Here is a 23,405-nt window from a genome sequence, read left to right on the forward strand (position 1 = left end):
ATACGTTCACTGAGAGGAGGGCTAAGAATGAAGAACACGCTTTAGGTGTATCTACTCAGAGAAATGTATGTGTTGTTAGCTTGCTGGATAGACTAAATCAGATGGAATCAGAATTGGGGGGGCTGCGTCCAACAATTTTTATACTTTCCAAAGTTTATGGGACATTGTGGTACTGGTCCGCACTTTGACCTCGGCGTTTTGGGTAAAATAGCTTCATTTTTAAACTGTTAAAGGGACAGTTTGGGTGTTTCTCAGTGGGGTTGTTTGAGGTACCTCTCCATAGACAGTGTATTACCTACAGTAAATGACGGTCAGCACGCCCCCAGTTTAGAGAAACAGACAGTAGTACCAGCACAGGAGCAATGTGATGTACTGCTGTAGACGGGGACAGCAGCAGAACAGATTTTAGACACCTAAAAAAATCAATATCAGTTAAAGTGTATGTTATATTTAGACTATTTTAACCGCTTTAGTTCGCCGTCAGACAGCGCTTTCCGATGGTGAACTGAAGTCGTTGTATCCATCTATGCTCTCGCCAAATGCCCCAGACTCCATTGAAAAAAACAGTAACCTAACCGATCGAGGCAGCGGTAAACCAGCAACTCCCGTGTTCTGCATAATAAAATTACTGTTTTTTGCAATGGAGTCTGGTTGCTGCAGCGAGAGCAGTAGAGCATAGATAACGGCTTCAGTTCCCCGTCAGAAACATAGACTGTATAGCTGTCTGACGGGGAGGTAAACCAGTGGAAATATTCAAAATATAGCGCACACTTAAACTGATATTGATGTTTTTAGGTGGGCCTTTCGTTTAGGTGTCCAAAATCTGTTCTGCTGCTGCCCCCCCCCCCCCCCCCCCCCCGTCCACAACAGTACATCTCTTTGCTCCCGTGCTGGTACTCCTGTCTGTTTCTCTAAACTGGGGGTGTGCTGACCGTCATCTACTGTAGGTAATACACTGACTATGGAGAAGTACCTCATACAACCCCACTGAGAAACACCCAAACTATCCCTTTAAACATTGGCCTAGATGGCCTGCAACCATTAGCATTATTATCATCACTACTGGTAAATTCATTTCTATACTAAAGCAACATTTACAAGACCTGAAAACATGATTTTTCCAAGGCATCAGTACTGCGGAGATTTGAACACATTAGCGGTTCTAATTGCATCCATTAACAAGTATGTTTACAAGCCAAACTGATTTCCAGCAGCGGGCTTGCTAAGCTGAATAACACCCTGAGTCCCAGCATGCAGCACTGAAACCAAGTAACGCCCCTCAGAGTCAAAGATAAACTCTGCAGTTCGCTGAAATCAGACTGTGGGTTTGGACTGAAGCTGAAATGACCACTGGAGACTGAAAACTATCTTTAAACCCAGCACCAGAAAGGGGATCGAGTGGCCACGCTTGGATGTTGGAGCTATAAGTGGCCACTCGGTCCAAGTCCTCTGTGGTTGAACGGCTGGTTTGAAGTCGAATCCCGCATGTGGTCAGAGCCTGAAATTCTCGTTGAAAGTTCAGATAGCTCGTGGAACTGAGGGAGATTGGGCAACAACGGCGGACCCTTGTGTCAGCGATAATAGCAGCGTTGGGTTACATCCTTTACCACAAATTGATTCGGGTCTGTTGGCGGGGGGTGCAGCCCCTCGTCTGAACTTCTAACACTTCTGTGAACTTCAAACTATTAGTAACCATTTTACTCTGATATGTTCTGTTGTTTCTGTGTGGTGTTTGCCATGCTGAGGCCTCCATGTGAGAGGTTGTTGGTTTGATGCCACGGCGGCGATGATAACCCCATGCGTTGAAGTGTTGTTTCATATCTGCCGCTGATGAGGTCCAGTATCTTGGCGTACATACAGTATATTTATAAAATGCCAAATTTCTCTATTAAATGCCAACGCACACTCACCCAGTTCCCTTTTTAGATTAAATAAGGAATTCAGGGTCATTCGTTAAGTTGTTTGCTTTCATGCTCCAGTATGTGTGTGTCTGTTCTGTTGGACTGAAGAAGGAAACAGAATGTTCAAATATAGAAATGTAACTGGCACCTATTATTATTATTATTATTATAATTTTTTGTGATCAAATTTTATTGATTTTAAAGATATGCATTGGAAATTATTAACCAAAAAATGAAATAATGTAAATCACAATATTAATTAAAATAGATAATAATAATAATAATAATAATAATAATAATAATAATAATAGTAATAGTAATAGTAATAATAATAATAATTAAAAACAGATATAAAATAATAATTTAAAAAATGTAAAGTAAATAAATAACACAATAGATCTCCATATAATACACTGGGGAATGTCTTATATGATACAAAAAAATTGCCTAACTTCTTTGATTTTACTTATCAAAATAGTTGGCAATTATTTAATAGTTGACAACTAATCCACTCATCAATTAATCGACTAGTTGTTGCATCTTGCTCTCAAACAAAAGGCAGAAACAGGAGCAGTATTATTACTCCTGTATTTAGCATATTGATATTCTTCTACTTTACCAGGTGTTTCTGTTGAATGTCCCTCTAAAGCAGGGGTCAGCAACCTGCGTCTCTTTAGCCTCTCTTCTGTGGCTCCCTGTGGATTTTTAAAAATGGAAATGAATAACTGTTTTTTTGTTTAAATTTAAATTTTGATTCATCATTGTTGTAGGTCTATGGTCCGACGGTACGACAGAGTATTAGGGCCACATTGAGGAAAAGAAAATCTGAGATTTCAAGAATAAAGTCATGATATTACGAGAATAATGTCGTAATATTATGAGAATAAAGTCATAGGTTTACGAGAAAAAAGTCATAATTTTATAAAGTAGTAATTTTATGTGTTATTTTCATTTTTTCTCGTAAATTTATGACTTTTTCTCGTAATATTACGACTTTTTTTCTCGTAATATTACGACATTTTTTTCTTGTTAAGGTATGACTTTATTCTCGTAATATTACGACTTTTTTCTCATTAAGTTATGGCTTCATTCTCGTAAAAAAATGACTATTCTGGAAACCTCGGTTCTATTTCGTTCTTCCTGACTGCCAGAGGCAGTGTTTAACACTGGATGTTATCCATCTCGCGCACGCGCAGGTCGAGTATTTAATATCAACAAAGTCACATGTGACCTGGGATGACGTAGTTTATATAAGCCCACGTCATCATCAGAGATGTCCCTTGAATCTTCTCGCGGCAGGTAATCCGCGAATGCAGGTTGATTAAAGAGATAAGCCGTTGACTTTTCGCTGGAAGCCCTGCAACCGCATGGTTGGAGCTACGGTTTCGTCCTCCAAGGGCTGCGATTAGTTAATCACGGCTACACTCTAACACTTTAGACGCTGTAACACCGGTGTTTTCGCCGGTTCAATTCAGCGAGGCTAACGACAGGTGAGCTAGGATAACAAGGTGAGTATATCCTCCCGTCGTTAGAGTTTAAGTTACGTTTGTTGATAGGAGTCTGTTTTCGGTCTCCTTTATTGTTTATTGCCGCCGAGCTAAGTGTTTGCGCTACAGTATCGGCGAGCCTCCGTCGGACAACGAGCCCCGTTGGGCTGTTGTCGGCTAATTCATTTCCTTTTACAGTGTGTATTGCTCAGCAGCGAGTGATTTCGCTCGTTAAAGCAGACATCTCCTTTGTTGATAGATAGAGCGACCGCTCCCCAGTAAGTGATTTCGCTTGTGGGTTAACTTATTTTGTGGCTGCTGTTAAAGGGGAAGTTATTATCTCCCCTGTCTTTTGTATAATAACAGTCCTAGTTCAAAGCTAGTGTCTAGTTACTGAGACAGTTTGCTGTTAAGCAAATTGATGTAATTTTTTTTTTTTCTCTCTGTTACTAGAGAGTGCTTTCACTCCAGTGTAACCAATGATTTGCATAACTAAGTAAACACATTATATTAGTAAGATAAATACATTATTTAATTAAATATAAGAGTATAAAATTAATACTAAGAATTATTATAAATATCAGCAGCATCATGTTAGGTGAGCATGTTTGCCGTGCCTGCATGGCTCCACTGCTAGCTACTGATGGCCATGATGAATGCCCCACATGCCTCGGTGTTGTACACCTGAGGGAGGGGCTGTCCGACAGTCAGTGCATGAATTGTAGTTTTATGCCACGGGAGCTGAAGATAGCTCGATTAGCTGAGCTAGAAGAGCAGCTCGAGTTCCAGTTGCCCCTATCGGGTGTACCTTCAAATGCACGGAGTGGGCGGAGACGCGCCCCACCTAAGGGGGCCCCACCTACAAAAAAGGCACGGAAAGTGGACTGTTTGGCAACTAAGGTCGACACGCTAACATCAGAGTTTGCTGAGATTAAAGCGCTGCTCCTTAACCTTCAGCCAGGCAGGGTGAACGCAACCCAGAATGACAGCCCGCAGGCTATGACACCTACCCCACTGAGATGGGATGAGGATGCCCTGTCTACGAGGGCTTCCTGTAGCCAGTTCTGTGAGGACCGGCCTGGACAGGGAGAGCTAGTAGCCTCCTCCCACGCTTCTGACACCTGTTCCCAGCAGTCAGGAAGTGGGTCCAGGGCAGACTCAGAGTCTGCTCCAGCGACAGTTAAGCCAGTGGTCCGTATGGCTCTGGCACGCTTAGGCTTGGATGAGGCCCTGACTGCGGGCACCTCATCCAGTGCATTTTTTAGGTGGGCCCCGCCCCTGGCGGGTTTCTCTGTTCCACCCTCCCAGCCATACATTGAGGAGCTCCACAAATGCTGGCCAGACCCGAAATCGCTTTCCCACCACACCACTGACGGCAGGGCCTTAGCTTCAATGCAGAACGCTGACACTTACGGACTGGGTAAGATGCCAGCAGTGGAGCCATCTATTGCCGCCCTTATTGTGTCTCCCAATGAGGTCTTGAGGCCTGATGCTCGCTGTCCCAGGCCCCAGTGTCGCATCACAGACGACTTTCTAGTCAAGGCTTATGAAACAGCGGCACGCATGGGCCGTCTTGGAAACTCTCTTTCCCACCTGATACTATCCTTGTCCCAGTCCCTGCAAGCTGCTGGCGTGGATGCTTCCGTCCAGAGCCTCAGTGATGCATCCCTGCAGGCGTTCGGTCTTATCACAAGGGAGCTTGGCAGACTAATGTCGACCCTTACGCTGACTCGCCGGCAGGTATGGCTGGCCCAATCTCCGCTTTCGGAGCCGGGCCGGAGAGCCCTCCGCACTCTCCCCGTGGTTCCGGGGGAGCTGTTTGGCCCAGCAGCACAGCAGGCCTTGGAGCGGGGAATCCAGGCGAACCAGACTCGGCAGCAGTTTGCTAGCTTCCGGGAACCTACGCCTTTATTGCGACAGCGGCCCCCACAGGGTGGTGGTACCAGTCGCCCTCGGCTTCCAGCTCGTCCTGATACGTACCCGAGGACCTCGCAGGCTCCGGCACGGCCGGTGCCTCAAGCGAGAAGGGGTCGGGGGTCAGGGTATCGCCCCCCCAGGTACCCAAAGGGCCAGAGGGGAAGATCCTGATGCCCCGGGGCCGGCAGTCGGACGCTTCTCCCAGCAGCAACTCAGCTGCTGGGAAAGCAGCACTTCAGACCCTTGGGTGGTGGCTACGCTTTCCCAAGGGTACAATCTCCAATTCCGACGCCGGCCCCCAGTTTTCAGTGGGATCAGACTGACCACGGTCAGAGATCCCACAAAGTCCCAGGCACTCAGACAAGAAATATCCACCCTCCTGGGGAAGGGTGCCATCGAAGAGCTGGGGCAAGAGACACAGCAAGGTGGGTTTTACTCAGTTTATTTTCTGATTCCAAAGAGAGAGGGTGGGTTTCGCCCTATACTGGACTTACGAGGGCTGAACACATTTCTGAAGGTGTTGCCCTTCCACATGCTGAGTACAGCAGATGTGCTCCAAAACATGACACGGCACAGTTGGTTCACATCCATCGATTTGAAGGACGCATACTTTCACGTCCCAATAGCACTATCTCACAGGCAGTACCTGCGCTTCGCATTCGAAGGCAAGGCCTTCCAATTCAAGGTGCTCCCATTTGGTCTTTCCCTTGCCCCACGGGTCTTCACAAGGTGCATGAGGGCGGCACTCGCCCCAATGCAGGCCAGGGGTATGCTTATCCTCCCATACCTGGACGATTGGCTAATTTGTGCTCTGACCAGGGAACAGGCAGAGCGGGACACTGCGTCCCTTCTGCATCACGTGACGAGGTTGGGCCTTACCGTCAACCATGCCAAGAGTTGTCTCATACCCAGCCAAAGGGTAGTGTTCATTGGTTTAACTCTGGACTCCCGCCATATGCCGGCCTTCCCAACACCAAGACGAGTAAACGCCATACTCCAGCTCCTCCTCCGGTTCCGGAAGAACAGGAGGTTGAGGTACAGCCTGTTTCTCAGGCTGTTAGGTATGTTGACGTCAGTAACATCAGTAGTGCCACTGGGCCTCCTGTACTTACGGCCATTCCAAATTTGGATCAATTGTCTCCAATTAGATCCAAAGTCCCACAGATCCAAGAGAGTCAGGGTGTCCAGCCGATGCCTCCTTGCATTGCGGCCATGGAGAGCCGGGGCATATCTGGCCAGGGGCATCTCATTGGGTTCGATTCCCTCACGTCGCGAGGTGGTGGTGACCGATGCTTCGCCCTCCGGCTGGGGGGCAGTATGGCAGCACAGAGCGATAAGGGGGCTCTGGACAGCACAGGAAGCGGCGGAGCACATAAATGTGCTCGAGCTCCGTGCTATATATTTGGCACTTCGCAAATTCCTACCACATTTGAGAGGCAGGCATGTTGTTGTACGGTCCGACAACAAGTCAGCTGTCTACCATGTAAACCGGCAAGGGGGCACCAGATCAACCCGGTTGCTACAGGTGGCACGGAGACTTCTGGTATGGGCTTTCCCTTGTTTTTCCAGCCTCAGGGCCATGTATCTGCCAGGGCCACAGAATGTGGTGGCAGACTTTCTCTCCCGCCAGAAACCCCCCGCGGGCGAGTGGAGGCTCCACCCAGAGGTGGTAGAGGAGATATGGCGCAAATATGGCGCAGCAGAGGTGGACCTGTTTGCCTCAGAAGCCTCAACGCACTGCCCTCTTTGGTTCTCCCTGACGGAGACAGCAAGCCCGTTGGGACAGGATGCCCTGGCACACCCATGGCCAGATTGCCTCCTCTATGCCTTCCCACCATTCCCACTGATAGCAGTAACGCTACACAGAATACAGCATGGCAACAACAGACTCCTGTTGGTCGCCCCAAACTGGCCGGGGAGACCCTGGTTTCCAGGGATGCACAGGCTTCTGGACGGAGTTCCATGGTGCCTGCCCAAGAGGCAAGACTTGCTCTCACAGCTGGGGGGCCGCATCTGGCATCCGAACCCGGATCGCCTACAGCTTTGGGTATGGCCCCTGAGGAGCCGGACCCACTCCTAAGGGTATGTGACCAGGCGGTAATTCAAACCATTTCTGACTCAAGAGCACCCTCCACCAGGGCACTGTATGCCAACAGGTGGAAAATATTCTCAGAGTGGTGTAAAGTTCATGAGGAGATACCTCAGAGTGCCTCTGTGCCAATAATACTGAGATTTTTGCAGTCTTTGCTGGAGAAGAAACTCTCTCCTTCTACCTTGAAGGTCTATGTAGCTGCTATTTCAGCCGGGCATGTCAGAGTGGATAACCAGACCGTGGGGTCTCACACTCTGGTGACCCGATTTCTTAAAGGAGCCCAGCGGCGGAACCCCCCGCAGGCTGTCAAGGTTCCCTCGTGGGAACTGCCTCTGGTGCTAGAAGCCCTTTGTCTCCCCCCCTTCGAGCCTCTGGATCAGTCGGGGCTGGAGTGGTCTTCAGTAAAGGTTGCTTTCCTTTTGGCGATGGCATCAGCAAAACGTGTGAGTGAACTTCACGCCTTGTCAGTGAGTGAAACGTGTATTCGCTGGAACTCGGATGGCACAGGGGTAGCACTTTGGCCTAACCCATCATTTTTCCCGAAGAGGTTGGCTCCGGCCCACTCTAATCAGGTCATTGAGCTGGCAGCTTATGACCCTTCATGCCTACAGGGTGAAGATGCTAAGTCAGCAGAACTGCTCTGCCCAGTGAGGGCCTTAAGGCATTATATACAGGTGACTGCGAGCTTTCGCCGCTCTGATAGTCTGTTTGTCTGCTATGGGGGCCATAGGAAAGGGCACACCCTGTCCAAGCAGAGGCTTTCCAGGTGGATTGTTCAGGCCATTGAGGAAGCATACAGGTCAAAAGGACTGCCTTTACCTCTTAATATCAGAGGCCACTCCACCAGGAGTGTCTCCACTTCCTGGGCAGCACTACGGGGGATCCCCCTAAGTGATATCTGCGCTGCGGCCAGCTGGGCTACTCCATGCACCTTTGCCCGTTTTTACAGGGTCAATGTTGCTGCTCCCCATGCAGTAGCATCGGTGGTCTTTCAGGAATCCACAGGCCGTTCCCGGTGAGGTGGGTTTTCCTCGTGACTACGTTGGTAGTCGTCATCCAGTGTTAAACACTGCCTCTGGCAGTCAGGAAGAACGAAATAGAACGAGAGTTACGTATGTAACTACGGTTCTATGAGTTCTGGATGACTGCCAGAGTTGGCTGTCACTCGGAATCTTGGCGAGAAGATTCTGGAGGGACATCTCTGATGATGACGTGGGCTTATATAAACTACGTCATCCCAGGTCACATGTGACTTTGTTGATATTAAATACTCAACCTGCGCGTGCGCGAGATGGATAACATCCAGTGTTAAACACTGCCTCTGGCAGTCATCCAGAACTCATAGAACCGTAGTTACATACGTAACTCTCGATTTCTTTTCCCTCAATGTGGCCCTAATACTCCGTAGTACATGGTCTCTTTGGCCCTTACTGCATTTGACTTATATCCTATATACTTAGACTATAAACTGTGTTACCTTCATCACAATGATCACATGTTTTGCAGCTCCAGACAGATTTTTTTTTTGCCTAATATGGCTCTTTTGATAATAAAGGTTGCTGAGCCCTGACCTAAAGGGACAGACTCCTAATAGTCACTGCCCTCTGCCAAAACATAGTCAGACATTTGCCTGTAGATGTTTCAATTCACCAATGGAGGCCAAAAGAAGCTATAAACTACTTAATGTCCCTTAAAAGCCCAGGAGACAATGAATGTAAATGCAGAGGGGCCGTCCAGGTACTTGTGGTGTGAAGTTCATTATCACAAACTTATCAGTTGTTACCATTTTATGGAGTTTATGCTCTGTTGACAGCAAGTGACGGCCAAATATGTTAAATTCACTTCGCACCATTCCAACAAAAATACCATCTGAATGTTGAGATTTGCATCGCAGACGGTCAGAAAATACCTCTGCACAGGAATCTGTGTGTGTGTGGTGTGTGTGGTATGTGTGTGTGTTACCCCACCGGTGTGTTTGTGCAGCTCTCTACTGGCTGCTGAATCTCTGACCAGTAAAGAGAGAGTGCAGTGAGTTCAGCATTCCACCGGTGGGGTAATAAACCAGCTGGGATGCTTTGTGCAGACGTATCCTGTGTTGGAGCCATGATGAGCATCTTAGATCAACAAGAGACGCTTTTATCAGTTTTCTCTGTCCCTCACTTAAAGTCTTCCTGTTTATATATAATATCGAGGTGAACTGGTTCCAGTGGGAACTTTTAGTAGATAGATTTTGTTTTAAAATGTAACTTCATTATTATTGTTTTATAAGAAGAAGAATAGTCGTAACTGTTAACTATAGCACATTTCAACTTGTTAAAAAGTTACAAAATTGTGCATGAAAGATCATTCTTGACTTTAAAAATACTAGTGTGACTAAATAATCTTAATTCAACGACAACTGAGCAAACTATCTGCCGATGAAGACCTTGAGATACGGTTGAAAGCTCCAGGGGAAAAAAAGCAATTAACTGACCTTCTACTGTAATCAAGTTACAAAGGTCTTAACAAAAGGACAAAACCATGAAAACACATAGTTCAGAATGAAATTCAATATAATAAAGTCTAATTTTGTTCAACTGAAATAAAATCAAATATGATAATAAACTAAATTAAATGTAAACATGCAAAAATAGCACAGAGAAAGATAAAGCTGAAACAATAAATTGATTAACGGACTTGTTGATTGATAGATTAATTGGGAACCAAGCTGATATTCAATGAATTTTTGTTTTTAAGGCAAGTTTATTTATTTATGGAGCACATTTCAGTAACAAGGCAATTCAAAATGCTTTACATAAAACATTAAAAGCATCGAGAAATACATTATATGAGATAAAATTAGATAGAAATAGAATACATAGAATGCATAACATAGATAGATGACATAAAATGGGAAATAAAACCCACTGAATAATAATAATATTTAAATTATACATAATCTGTAAACCACTTTTAGGACCAAGAGAATAGAAATAAAAACAAGCTAAAATATATTAAAAGAAATTGCTAAAAACGCAAAAATGCCAAAAATGCACTGGTTCCAGCATCTCAAATATAAATATTTAATGTTTCTCTTATTATTTTTATGATAGTAAACTAAATAAATTATGTTTTTGGACTGATGGATCAGACAAAACAAGCAATTTGAAGAAAATGTGATCAGCATTTTTAACTATTAATTTACATTTTATAGACTATATCAATGGTTCCCAACCTTTTTCCTTTCCACTGACTAAGTGACACATTTTATGGATATTTCATATTATATATTCAATGCATAACAATAACGTTATACACAATAACACAATAACTGCAGGTAGTTTGTGTAAAATGAGCGATTTGGATGAGCAGATTATTTCATGTGAATGTTTTAGGAGCTTTTAATACACTTCTTTGTCTGTATTATGTATGCTTTTTTTAACGTATGTTTTCTTCTCCCTGACGCTCTGACATTTTTCTATTAGCTCTTTGGTTGTTTTAACTGCGAACATTTTAAGTTTATATCTTAAATAGTAAATTCCAGATTTTAAAAATAACAATTTCATTTATTTTTCTTCACAGTAATGAATCAAATGCTGAAATATAGGCCAACTGTATATTTTTTTCCTCCCTAAACGAGAACATAATTGGTTGATTTATTGATAATAAAAGTCTTTATTATTTGCAGTCCGAGTAGGAGACACAGAATATAAAACAATTTTGTATAAAAATGTGTTTTGAAATGTGAGTTGGGTTAAAATAAAGTGACATGTTTTTGACATGGGAAAATCCCTCCACCCTAATTAACCTCATCACCACAGAAGTATACGGCAGGATGGAGTAACACCCCCCATCTCCCTCCAGCAGGGACGTGTGCTGACCAACACTTAGCACCAGATTGATCCCTTCCTTCATTCCTTCACTGTTATTAACCGTCTTTAAATGTCTTCCACAGATGTATCCCACCCGGCAACAGGAAACCACCGAGCTCAACAGGAAGTACAGCCTGACGGAGAGGTGAGCCACTTCCTGTAGCGGTCCGGACACATATATTCATATAAACAAGATCTTTTTCTGACTTGATTATCTTCTATATTCCTCTCTGACATGGCCGACACACTTGCTCCATCTCTGATTGTGTCTCAGTGAGTCTCTGGAGACTTAAGGTGGGGTCGGCCCGTTGTAGAAACCCCACTCAGTCATGCCTGGCTGTGATTTGACTGTAATGAGCTCTAAGTGTGCGGAGCAATCATCCAAGCTTATAATGTGGTTGGATGGTGATTCCTGTATGTTAGGATGTAGGGGGGGGGGGTTAGGACACGCATGGCTGGTGAAAAGGCCTCTACTCATATTTGACCTGAGTCTGGAATGTAGAAAGGAAACATTTACTGTAATTTAATCGCTTTCTCTGACTGATTTTGTTTCGTAACGTGGAAATTTCTCTCCAGAAATGTCCTGCAAGGCCCTGAAAAGCTTTTTATTATAGAGATGAGTGATGGGATCCTACATGAATCCACAATTTTCTGCAAAATCTAGATCAGTTTTGTGTATTTTGCGTCTTCTCACTGGTTTAAAGTTAGTTTTTCTATGCACCAAAGAAACTGATGACAGTTGTGAGGTTGATTTCGTATAACATAGATAAGATAAGACTTTATTATTCCCCCTGCGACAACGTAATTGGGGGGTATATAGCGCTCCGCGTGTCCGTCCTTCCGTCCGCCCATGTGTCACACTTTCGTTTCCGGAGCAGAACTCAGAAAACTATTTCACTTCAAATTGGGTCTGATGGTTGACAGTATGGTCTAGTTGTGCCTTTTGGGGGTTAGAAGTCCAGGGTGCCCTACATTTCTGATTATAACAAGCTAGATTGTGCTCAATAGACTAATGCCATTAGTTCCTAGAGGGCAAAACCTTTGGTCCTACTTTAGTATGGGTCAAGCAGTGAGCGGGGGGGCATGTGAGCAATGCTCACTTTTGCCTTGTTTATTCAAAGGGAAACTGCTGTGCAGCAGTTGTAATACAAAAAGTGGGGGATGTGCAAATATATAGAGTGCAATTATAAATGTTTAAGTTACATTAAGGTTCAAATAAGGTGTAAATCCAAATCATATACAATGACAAAATCAGGTTATGGATGGCAGTATGCTGCCAGAAAACTCCTCTGTCAATCAAACTTAACACCTACACAGCCCCAATAATACAGATCAGCTGAGGAGCTTTATGTTGTACTTTTTATAACTTTACTTTTGATTGTTTTAGTCGTGAATATTTAAAGGAATAGTTCACTCTTCTAAGCTTTCTTTTTCCCAGATTTAGATGAAAAGAGACCACTCTCATCTGTGCATTGATACCAGTGGGCTACATCCAGGTCTGAGAAGTGAAGTCAATGCTGAAGTACCTTAAACCATCATTCTCTCTACCAGCCAGCAGGGGGCGACTCCTCTGGTTGTGTAGAAGTCTATGACAAAATGAGTCTACTTCTCTCTTGATTTATTACCTCAGTAAACATTGTAAACATGAGTTTATGGTCTCAATCTCTAGTTTCAAGTCTTCTTCAATACAGCATGATGTTCATTTAGTAAATGATGGTCCCATTTAGAGTCGCATAGACCATAAAGCAGGGGATGCTTTAGGGCGGGGCTACCTTGTGATTGACAGGTCGCTACCACGGCGTTGTCCGGTCTGGTAGTTGTCCGTGTTTTCATCGTAGAACTTTAACCCTTTCACAGTGTGTTTTCACTTCATGCAAGTTAATTATGACATTGTAAGTCGCCTCAAATGTCTTGTTCAGTGTTGGGTTGCACTTAGCTCCGCCCTCTAGTGTCACTTCTGGTTCCAAAAAACAAGATGGCGACGGCCAAAATGCTGAACTCAGGGCTTCAAAAGTCCACAAACCAACGGGTGACGTCACAGTGACTACATCCACTTCTTATATACAGTGTATGATTAATACAGAGCTGGAGTCAGAATGTAGCTAGCTTAGCATAAATACAAGAAACAGGGAGAAATGTCTAGCTTGGCTCTATCCAAAGTGAAGAATACACAAATTAACAAACTGTCCTTCGTTTAATCTCATCCACAAACAGAAATGCAAACAACAAGCGTACAAGATGTTGAATTATCCCTTTAAATATTAATGATTAAATAAGACACAATAAAAGTTACTAAAGTTATTAATTATTAAGAGTTTAACACTCATGACTCCTGTAAAAACTATTTTATCAGGACTGTTTTTTGCTTTCTCTTGGAAAGAAACGGAATCAAGAATGAGAATAAACTGTTCATTTAATGTTCTTTAATGTGCCCCCTTTACTCTGTATTCTTTTGTTGACAAAGAAATGTCATTTCTAATCCTCTGTCCTTCTAATGTCCACATCCCAGGGACTACTCCAGTTGGAGGCGGGAGTCCAGACCTCCAGAGAGCAGTAATCGGCATCATCAGCACCACCAGGGTCGGTGGGGCCACAGACAGGCCGACGATGTCCGCAACGGATACGCTTTTTCTCCCCCGCCGGCTCCTCTCTCACTCCGAGGGCGAGCCATGTCCGAAAACGACCTCCGCTTCGACAGCAGCCACCGCTGGTCGCCGTCGACTTCCGTGGGGACCAGCCAGACCCTGAGCGAGGTGGAGGAAGGAGCAGGCGGCATCAGGGGAAGAGAAACCGCCGGCGCCGTCCGGCCAAACAGGAAGAAGACGCCACCTCCACCGAGACCGCCGCCCCCAAAGTGGGAGCAGTTCCACCGCAGGCGTGCGTCTCACCACACCCTGTTCTCCACCTCTTCTTCTCCTCACGCCATCCCTCCCTCCTTCGACGCCGCAGAGGGACACTACTCGACCCACTCCTCCGCATGCGTCCCTCCATCTGAAACGTCCAGACAGAGGTCCTACAGTCTTCCTCCGGAGAGACAGGAAGTGACCGAGGGCTGCCCGCGATGCAGCTGCAGCCAAACCCAGGAACTATCCCACGCCACGTCCAATCAGAATCACCCACAAATACAAGAACACCCCTTCTCCCACGCTCCGTCCAATCAGAATCAGGTCCAGTTTCAGGACCGGGCCTTTACCGTTGCTCCGCCCAGTCCCATGTTTTCCAGGAGGGCCTTCAGACCGGTGGCTCCGCCCCAGAAAGAGAGGGACCTGAGGGGCACGTATGGACCGCAGGAGAGGTTGGAGGTTTTATCGTCTCTTCCTCCACCGCCACCGCCACCAACAGAGCGCAGCATGAGCAGGTGAGCTAGGCCGTAAATTCAAAGATTTATAGTAGTTCTATTGTTACATAATGGGCCTGCACATGGTTCATGTTTATAGAGTGACTCATACAACCACAGCTACGCTCTTCTAAAGTGGTTACGGTATATTTAATGATAATATAATAATATAATCCTGCCTTGTGAGCCGTGCTGGAGACCTGGAAGTTAAATTTTCAGATTCTCAGTGAATAAAATATCCAAAAAAAATCATCTTCAAAAGACAGGATTTGAATAGACCTCAAAAACATCTGTGGGAAAATAAAATAAGTAATTTAAAGGCTGTGTCCATTATTATTATTGTTATTATTATTATTATTGTTATTATTATTATTATTGTTATTATTATTATTATTATTATTATTATTATTATTATTATTGTTATTATTGTTATTATTATTATTATTATTATTGTTATTATTATTATTATTATTATTATTATTATTATTATTATTATTTTGAGGTTTTTATATCATTCTGTAGCTTTCCAGTGGTGTTCCTGATGTATTGAAATCCATACATTCAAATTTTGGTCGCATGTTTTAGCGACGAAATGCCATTTTCCCTTCAAGGGCTTCTCAATGTTTTCCCACATGTATTAACGTTACATACAGTGACTTAGAAGGCGGTCGGCGTGCTCCCAGTTTAGAGAAGCAGACAGGAGTACTGGCACGGAAGCTTAACAACGTACTGCTGTGTGGACGTCACGTTAGTTTGGATCAGAAAGTCACACAATAACACAAACTAACTAACTGATGGATGCAGCGGTAGACCAGCAACTCCGGTGTTTTGCCACGTAAAATTATTGTTTTCGTGAATGGAGTCTGGTGGATCTGAAGACAGCAGTAAAACGGCTTCAGTTCCCTGTCGGAAAGGGCTGGCGGTAAAGTGGTGAAAATATTCTAAATATAACGTACGTTACAAATGATATTGATTTTTTAGGTGGCTAAAATACTTTTTTTTGCTGCTTCCGTCCACAGCCGCTTTACCTTGCTGTCAGACAGCCCTTTCTGACGGGGAACTGAAGCTGTTATAACACTCTCTTCAAAGCCACCAGACTCCATTCACAAAAACAGTAATTTGACCTCACAGAACACGGGAGTATACGTACAATCCCACTTCAAATAAATCCAAACAAACACTTTCAGTTATTTCCAATTTTAGCACAGCTAGCGTTGACTCCGCTAGTGCTAGCGTTCACATTATTCATAACCTTATTGATTAGCTTACTGTGCTAACCTACGTCACTGCTTTAGCTAACAGCTGAGTGGACGTTTCCATTTGAAAAACCCAGAAAAGAACGAAGATAGACCCTTTTAAAGGTTTATTTTAAATTACTCGTCGCCCTTGGAATGAATGTTTGTAGCTTTACTACAGCACAAAGTACATATTACATATTAAAACACAAAGTACATATTAAAGATGAACTTTAGTAAGTTAAAAGGCTTTGTTTTACTGTTGCACATGTAGCCATGCACACCACTGATTTATTTTTTATGTTTGTGTTAATAAAGTTTATCTGTGTCTCCGCAGTTTATCTGAGATGATCGTCAGCCCCGACCAGGACATAGTAACAGTGAAACCTCACAAACAACAGTCCAACGTGAGACCAGCAGCCGAGTGGGAGAGAGCCCCATCTCCCACAGTTCATAGCGACTCAACCCTTCCACCTGTCTTAGAAAATGGAGGTGTTGGCGGGGTTTTACCTCCTGAATCCTACTTCTCCGTTGACTACGAACAGCAGCAGCAGCTTCGTATGAACAGAGGCTTTCAGAGCATCGAGCCCCAGAAGATCCTCGAACCAGGAACCGAATCGGAGACGACCCTCAGCCCGAGTCCGGCACACAGCCTGGACGTAGACCTGGACATCCCCATGGAAACAGACATCGATGACTTCCAGGAGGACGACGGGCTCCCGGCGGAGGACGAGCCGATCACCAGCGAGCTCCCGTGCTTCGCCCTGCCGGTTACGGTGCTGGAGACGGACATCGACACCTTACCGGACTCCGCCGAGGCCTCGCCGTCGGGCAGGACGAGGGCGGAGAGCAGCTCCCTGGAGGAGGAGCTGGAGGCCGGGGAGAGCAGCAGAGAGAGGCTGAGCCTGGAGGAGCTCTTCCCCCAGAGCAGGGAGAGCTGGAGAGGGGCCTACCAAACCACCGAGCACAACGCCGACAGCTTGGATAGGTAACGAGAGAGATGTGAATGTGTGTTTCTGTGTGTGTGTTAATTACAGACCATTTGATCTGTACAACACCGAACTGTCCCGTCACTAAGCTCATTCCCTGTTTCCCACAACCTCCCCAGAGCTCCTCACTGCAGCCAGCTTTCTATCTGCTCTCACTGTTACCTTCACAAATGGTTAGTTTCTGCCAACACAGATGCCATATGGGTTGACAGAATGAAAACAGGTCCTAGAGAGTTTAGATCTGGCGTCAGCAACCTTTACTATCAAAAGAGACATTTAGCATTTTCTTCTGGGAGAAAAGCAGTGGCAGGAAGCTGCAGAGCGCTTCATCCACAGTGATGACACCATAGACTGTATAAACTATGGACGTAGTCTCCATGACGTCACCCACAGGTTTCTGAAGAGCGGTGGTGAAGCTCAAAGTGGGCGGCTCCGGCCGTCGCCATCTTGGCAGTGACGACACAGCCTGACTCCCCACTAATCCAAAAATGGGTAAAGAGGTGGATCATTGGGTGACGCAGCAGAGCAGACAGCTAGCAGCTAGCAGCTAGCAACCTGGTACGGCACCCACCCGTCACTCGGGATTACACTAGCCAAAACAAAAACAGACGTTCAGCACCGGAATGGAAGACATACTGGCTGTAGCATTGCTGTTCGAGAAGCCAGTATTTCAATTCATATCATGGTCATTTTAGGATTTATTACAGTAAATATATTACATATTGGTCCTTTAAAGGTGCTGTTTGTAAATTCTTACACGTGTAAATCAATCCGGGTCGGTGTCCCATGCGCGCTCATGTGTGGCTACGCTGTTCAGACTCAGACTCCAACACAAACTACAGTGAAGCACCAAAACCTCTTGGTTGTATCTAGTGAAGCCCGTCTGTTAAACAGTGTTGGCCGCGGTCGGAGGACGCGGGGGAGACCGTAGCTTTGGTCTCCAGGGCCGGAGTCTCTGCTGTACTCTGCCCCTCTGCTCCTTTGCCTGCCTGCCTTCACTCAGCTCACTCAGCTCACTCCACCTCACGTGCATGCGCGCACACTCCACACTGCAGGAGAGTTAGTTTAGCTCTGAGAATATCTAGTGAATGTACAGTGGACGTTTGTGCTCCTCCAGACCAACAGAGGTTTCCCGTGTCTTGTGAAGTGACGGGGCTCTGCAGAGAGAAACGTTATTGTCTCCGACCAAAACTCCGGTGTCTCCCCTGTTCCCTCCGGCCGTGGTCGGGAGGCTGAGGCAGGAAAAGCCAACACTAGGATCAGCAGTGATTCATGGAGAGACCTTCGTCTGGTCAGCTAACATTACTGCCAAGCAGCTGAAATATAGAGTGATATTGTGCTTTTAGCTGACGTGTGTCTCCTCACTGTGTTGAGCGATGCTCCTTCTCTTTCATGTAGAGCGAGCACAAGCGAGAGCAACAGGACGATGACTTTAGTTGACTTAACGGCCACAGGCGAAGCTGTTAACAAGACATTTCTGATTCTTACAAACAGTCCCTTTAAATGTCAGTTGAACTGTAAACGGTGAAAGCAGTTTAGTTTCAGTCGATGTGTTAGTGATAGTGGAAGTGCCTGACAAATCTCTTCAAATGTGTAAAACGAAACATGTTTTAATTTTTAATCTTAATCTGTGTTATTTTATGATGTTACAACAAACCCTGGGTAAAAAGTAGATTCTTATTTTTACACATCTTTGTCTTTCTCTGGTGTCACCTGCTCTGTAAACTGCAGTTTCATCTTATTTCTGTTGCTTTATTCACTTGTTTGGAGCTGAGACGTTTTCCATATGCCCCCTTTGTTTTCCTTCTGCCTCACTTATCCCACATAACTGATTGCTCTTCTTATTTATGGACTTTCCTAATCACTGTATTTTACGAGCGTGTCTGTTTTATCGCTCGGCCTCTGTGTGTTTTTATCTCTGCGTACTGTAAATGAAATCAATTCTCTCTCCCCGTCAGGCGGTCCGGTGCGAGCTCCAGCTGTTCGTCCTATTACAGCACGTCGGCAGCCAAAGCTCAGCTGCTGTCCCAGATGAAGGACTTCACCGATAACAGAGAGAGGGACGAGGACGACGAGCTGACCTACAAGGTAACACCTGCGGCTACCGTCTCGCTGCTGAGCTGCAAGTGTTGTACAAGCAGTGTTTTTGAGTATTTAACTCAACAGTTCCTCCGTCTGTGGTGCAGAAACAGCTGATGGAGAGCCTCCGTAAGAAGCTGGGAGTGTTGAGAGAAGCTCAGAGGGGACTGCAGGAGGACATCAGAGCCAACGCACAGCTGGGAGACGAGGTGGGACCAACTTCATCCTCTTATTCTCTCATCTCCTCTGGCTCTTACTCGTCACATTGTTCCTCCCAATACTAGATGTGGTTTAGGGATTCAAATAACGTCTCATTTATCCTATTTCTAAGAACTTTATTAGAGTACTTCATTAGAGCTGGATTAATTCTTGTTTTACTACAGATAAACCAGTTGATTATTTTCTCCATTCACCTTTTAATCTATAAAATGTCAGAAATAAAGAATGCCCATCTCAAGTCTGGTGAGTCAGAGGTGACGTTGTGGCGCTATGACTGAGTCAAAATGTGCATGTGGATGTCCTCAGGCCGGGACTGTTATTCACGAGAGATTTGAAGCAAATTGGACAATATACGCTGAAGTTACAACAACTTCCTGTTTTATGGCAAAAGGCGCTTTTTTGCCACCACGCCACGCCACGGCAACATAGTTCCATAAAAACTCAAGCTTTTATTAACTTTTCATCATAAAGGTCTTCAGATTGTACCGACCAAATTAAGAAGTAAATCGGGTTAAATCTCTAGGAGCTCGTTAAAGTAAGGAGCCTGGAAATGGTAAAAGAATCTCCATAATGATAATGTTACACATTGTTAATTCAAAACGGCTGACTTCCTGTTGGCTTGGTGAGTCAAAAGTGATGTTTTGATGTTGTTTAAATATTCAGTTTACATTGATATAAAACAGAGAACAGCAGAAATCTTCACATTTTAGGAAATTGTTTGATAAGCAGCTTAAATGGTGTAAATGGAGTTACTTTCTTGCTCAGTGATGTAGAAACTCAAAATGATTTTCATTGTCGATTATTTTCTGGATTAATCGATTGGTTGTTTGGTTTATAAAATGGTGAAAAATGTGGATTAGTGTTTCCCAAAGCCCAAGATGACGTCCTCAAATGTCTAAAGATATTCAGTTTACTGTCATAGAGGAGGAAGGAAACCAGAAAATATTCACATTTAAGAAGCTGCAATCAGAGAATTTAGACTTTTATTTCTTAAAAAATGACTCAAACCGATTAATCCATTATCAAAATAGTTGGAGATTAATTTAATAGTTAATGAAACGATGAATCGTTGCAGCTCTACATTCATGTACTGGATGCACAACAGACTCATTCCATGTATTTCTCTTTGGCTCTTGCAACTTTTTGCACTTGCTGTTAATTAAAAATTAAGTTATGAGTCTGCAACTAATGAGTATTTTCATGATCGATTAATCTACAGATTATTTTCTAAACAAATCCATAAATATATACGAATAAATAAGAAGAGAAAAATGTCCATGGTAATGTCTCACAGCCCAAGTTGACATATTTATTTGCTTCCTTTGACCAACAGTTTAAAAACCTAAAGATATTAAATTTACTATTAGTGATGCACCGATACCACTGTTTATCAGACCGAGTACAAGTACTTACATTTGGGTACTCTCCGATACTGATACCGATACGAGTACTTCTCTGTGCCTAAAGACCCTCGTTAACAGCCAGCTGGAGGGTGTGAGCGACACACGGCAGGCTGGGGAGTCCCGCATACGAGGCGGTGCGCCGCCACCGGCTCTAGGTCGGCTTGGAAAGGCTCGGGGAGAAGGTGCCTCCCGGGGCCGTGGACAAAGCGTCAGCGGGGCGGACTGTCCTCAGTGCGTCCCAGCCGCATCGTGCCCCCAGGGCGGGGCTCGGCCCACGTAAAAGGCGCCAGGGGTCTGCGGCGATGTCGGCAACCCACCCGACCCGTCTTGAAACACGGATCAAGGAGTCTAACGCACGCGCGAGTCAGAGGGTGCCAGCAAAACCCCGTAGCGCAATGAAAGTGAGGGCCGGCGTGCGCCGACTGAGGTGAGATCCCGGCCCCGCGGGGTTCTTTCAGAACCTGAAAGATGGTGAAGAGAGGTTAACATCACGCTACAAGTTGTATCGGAGCCGTTTTGCGAGTACGAGTACATGAGCACAGTATCCGACCCGATAGCCGATACCGGTATCGGTATCGGTTAATCCCTATTTATTATCACAGAAGAGAAAACCAGCAAGTATTTACACTTTAGAAGCTGGTAGCTGTGAACTTTTGGCATTTTTTGGACTGTTCTTGCTGTTAAATCTTTTGTCAGTGAATCACTTCAGCTTTGATGCATTCATTTCACTCCTTCACTCACCTACTTACTTATTTGACTTTTGCATTATTATTGCACATTGATTTATACATCAAAGTGTTCCATCAAGAGAAAGTAGACACGGTTTCATATTTATTTATTTATTTATTATCTCACAGTTTTACCTTATTATCTTATGCACCAAATCAAACCACATTTTTAACATGGAGGGACTGACAGCAAAGAAAGACACCCGATGTTAAAGGACTTCAGTCATCCTCCAGCTGTGCGTGTCTGTGTCCTCAGGTGGAGAGCATGGTGGTGGCGGTGTGTAAGCCCAACGAGGTGGACAAGTTCCGCATGTTCATCGGCGACCTGGACAAGGTGGTGAGCCTGCTGCTGTCGCTGTCCGGGAGGCTGCTGAGAGTGGAGACCACGCTGGATACACTGGACCCTGAGACGGAGCACCACGAGAGGGTGAGCAGAGAACTGCCGGTAGCTTTTAAATGCACAAAGTGGGTGTTTAAATGACAGTATACTCAACCTGAACTTTAGCATCATATTCAGAGACTGTGGGGGCAGCATGACGTCTTTAAACTGCTACTACTCGGTACATTTGGTCCCATGTTTTGATAGAAAATGGTGTTAAATTGTAACTTTAAGGAGTCAAAAGAGGCGCACATTTGCGCCTCTTTTCCTCCTCAAGATTCAGGTTTAAAGGGCAACAAGAAGTATAGAGAAGGATGATAAATGATGGGAGGGATTGAAAGTTAAGATGTTCCAGGATCTATAAATAAATAGCTACATGTACTAAACATAGTCCCGGCTCATCCCCTGTTGTCTCTCTGTAACCGTTGCCCTGTAGCTCCCCCTGCTGGAGAAGAAGCGTCAGCTCATGAGGCAGCTGTCAGAGGCTCAGGACCTGAAGGACCACGTGGACCGCAGAGAGCAGGCCGTCAGCCGGGTGCTGGCCCGCTGCCTCTCCCCCGAGCAGCACCGAGACTACAGGTACGACACAAACCATCCACCGTCTCTGAGTAAACCGGGGCTAGTTAAATATATGTACAGGTCTATTTATTCCACATGCTCTTCTGTATCTAATATTCATCGTCTGGATGTGCTTGCTTTTGTAAATATATTTTTAATGAAGGAAAAGATTTGATGCGTTTGAGCATTTGTGTCTTTTATAGTTGTGTTTTTGGATAAAGGAATGGGGAAAGGGCCGTTCACATGCAGCCTTTTTTGTGCCCTCAAATTGTTGTGCGTCTACATTGTTGTCAATGTGGAAAAAGCGAGAGTGGCGCTGCATGTCCAGCCGGTCCGGCGAGGACGCTAGAGTACGCGCTGCTCCACTCAACTGGCCATTCAAGTGGTGACGTACCCTATCGACCTGATTGATCCCTGGTTTGCTGCTCGCCGTTTTCAAACAGGAAACAACATGGCGGCCTGCTCGTAAACTTTCTATTATTCCATCTAAACAATCCACCAAGCAGCAACGCTCCCATCATGCACTGGGCAACTGCTTCTCCTGATTTCCATAGGAAATGAATGGAAAGCGCTGAGATGCCCTCCGTCGCAGATCTGTTGAATGCACCATGACGCTTATCTTTCAGGGTGTGATGGCTGCGCCCCGAGATAAAGATAGTTCTGGAACGCTGCAGGGTGCACCACATGACATGTGACAAGGAACCACCAATCACAGCGGACAGATATCTTTCCTTTCTTCTGTAAATATCAATCTACGGAGGAAAAGTTCATCATTTTAGTGCAGGGCTACCCAGAGCTTTACCAGCCGCCACACCGACTATTTTAATTGTATTGTCCGAGGACGTCACAATATCCGGTTGAAAGGTCGAGCAGTAAAGCTACTAAATTACTGCTACTTCATTATCATCATTTTGGTTGCTTAGTAACGGCAGGTGCGACAGGAGCGCAACCTCCTAAGCATCTTGGATAAAAGGATGACCATATGAACGGCCTCTAAAGCTTATACAGCCTCACTACTGTACCACAGAGACATAAACACAACAGCATGGGCTTTTTTGGCTACAAAATTTAGAAAATCTAAAAAAAAATGTACACACCAGGATCGTCAGGAGCGCGTGGCGGCTGCGTGACGTGGTGGCTGCGTGATTCACGCGTCTGGTGTTCACACTAGCTGCATTTCAGCTGCTTGTCTGCTACGTTTCTGCTGCTGCAGCTGCTGCTGTCAGCCCT

The 23,405-nt window shown here is 45.1% G+C and overlaps 1 protein-coding gene across 5 annotated transcripts in view; it reads left to right on the forward strand.

Moving 5' to 3' along the window:
• The window catches only part of shroom4 (shroom family member 4), a 110,584-nt gene that overhangs the window by 84,662 nt on the left and 2,517 nt on the right, over nt 1-23,405 (forward strand). For 4 of the 5 annotated variants that reach the window (XM_037759696.1, XM_037759698.1, XM_037759699.1 and 1 more), the window contains 7 exons: nt 11,332-11,393; nt 13,758-14,606; nt 16,158-16,808; nt 18,768-18,897; nt 18,996-19,097; nt 21,495-21,665; nt 22,054-22,196. In XM_037759696.1, the coding sequence (XP_037615624.1) occupies nt 11,332-11,393; nt 13,758-14,606; nt 16,158-16,808; nt 18,768-18,897; nt 18,996-19,097; nt 21,495-21,665; nt 22,054-22,196 (2,108 nt within the window). The remainder of the gene's footprint in view (nt 1-11,331; nt 11,394-13,757; nt 14,607-16,157; nt 16,809-18,767; nt 18,898-18,995; nt 19,098-21,494; nt 21,666-22,053; nt 22,197-23,405) is intronic. The other variant, XM_037759697.1, reaches the window with a different exon arrangement.

Source organism: Sebastes umbrosus, chromosome 22 (assembly GCF_015220745.1).
Source record: "Sebastes umbrosus isolate fSebUmb1 chromosome 22, fSebUmb1.pri, whole genome shotgun sequence".
Lineage (NCBI taxonomy): Eukaryota > Metazoa > Chordata > Actinopteri > Perciformes > Sebastidae > Sebastes > Sebastes umbrosus.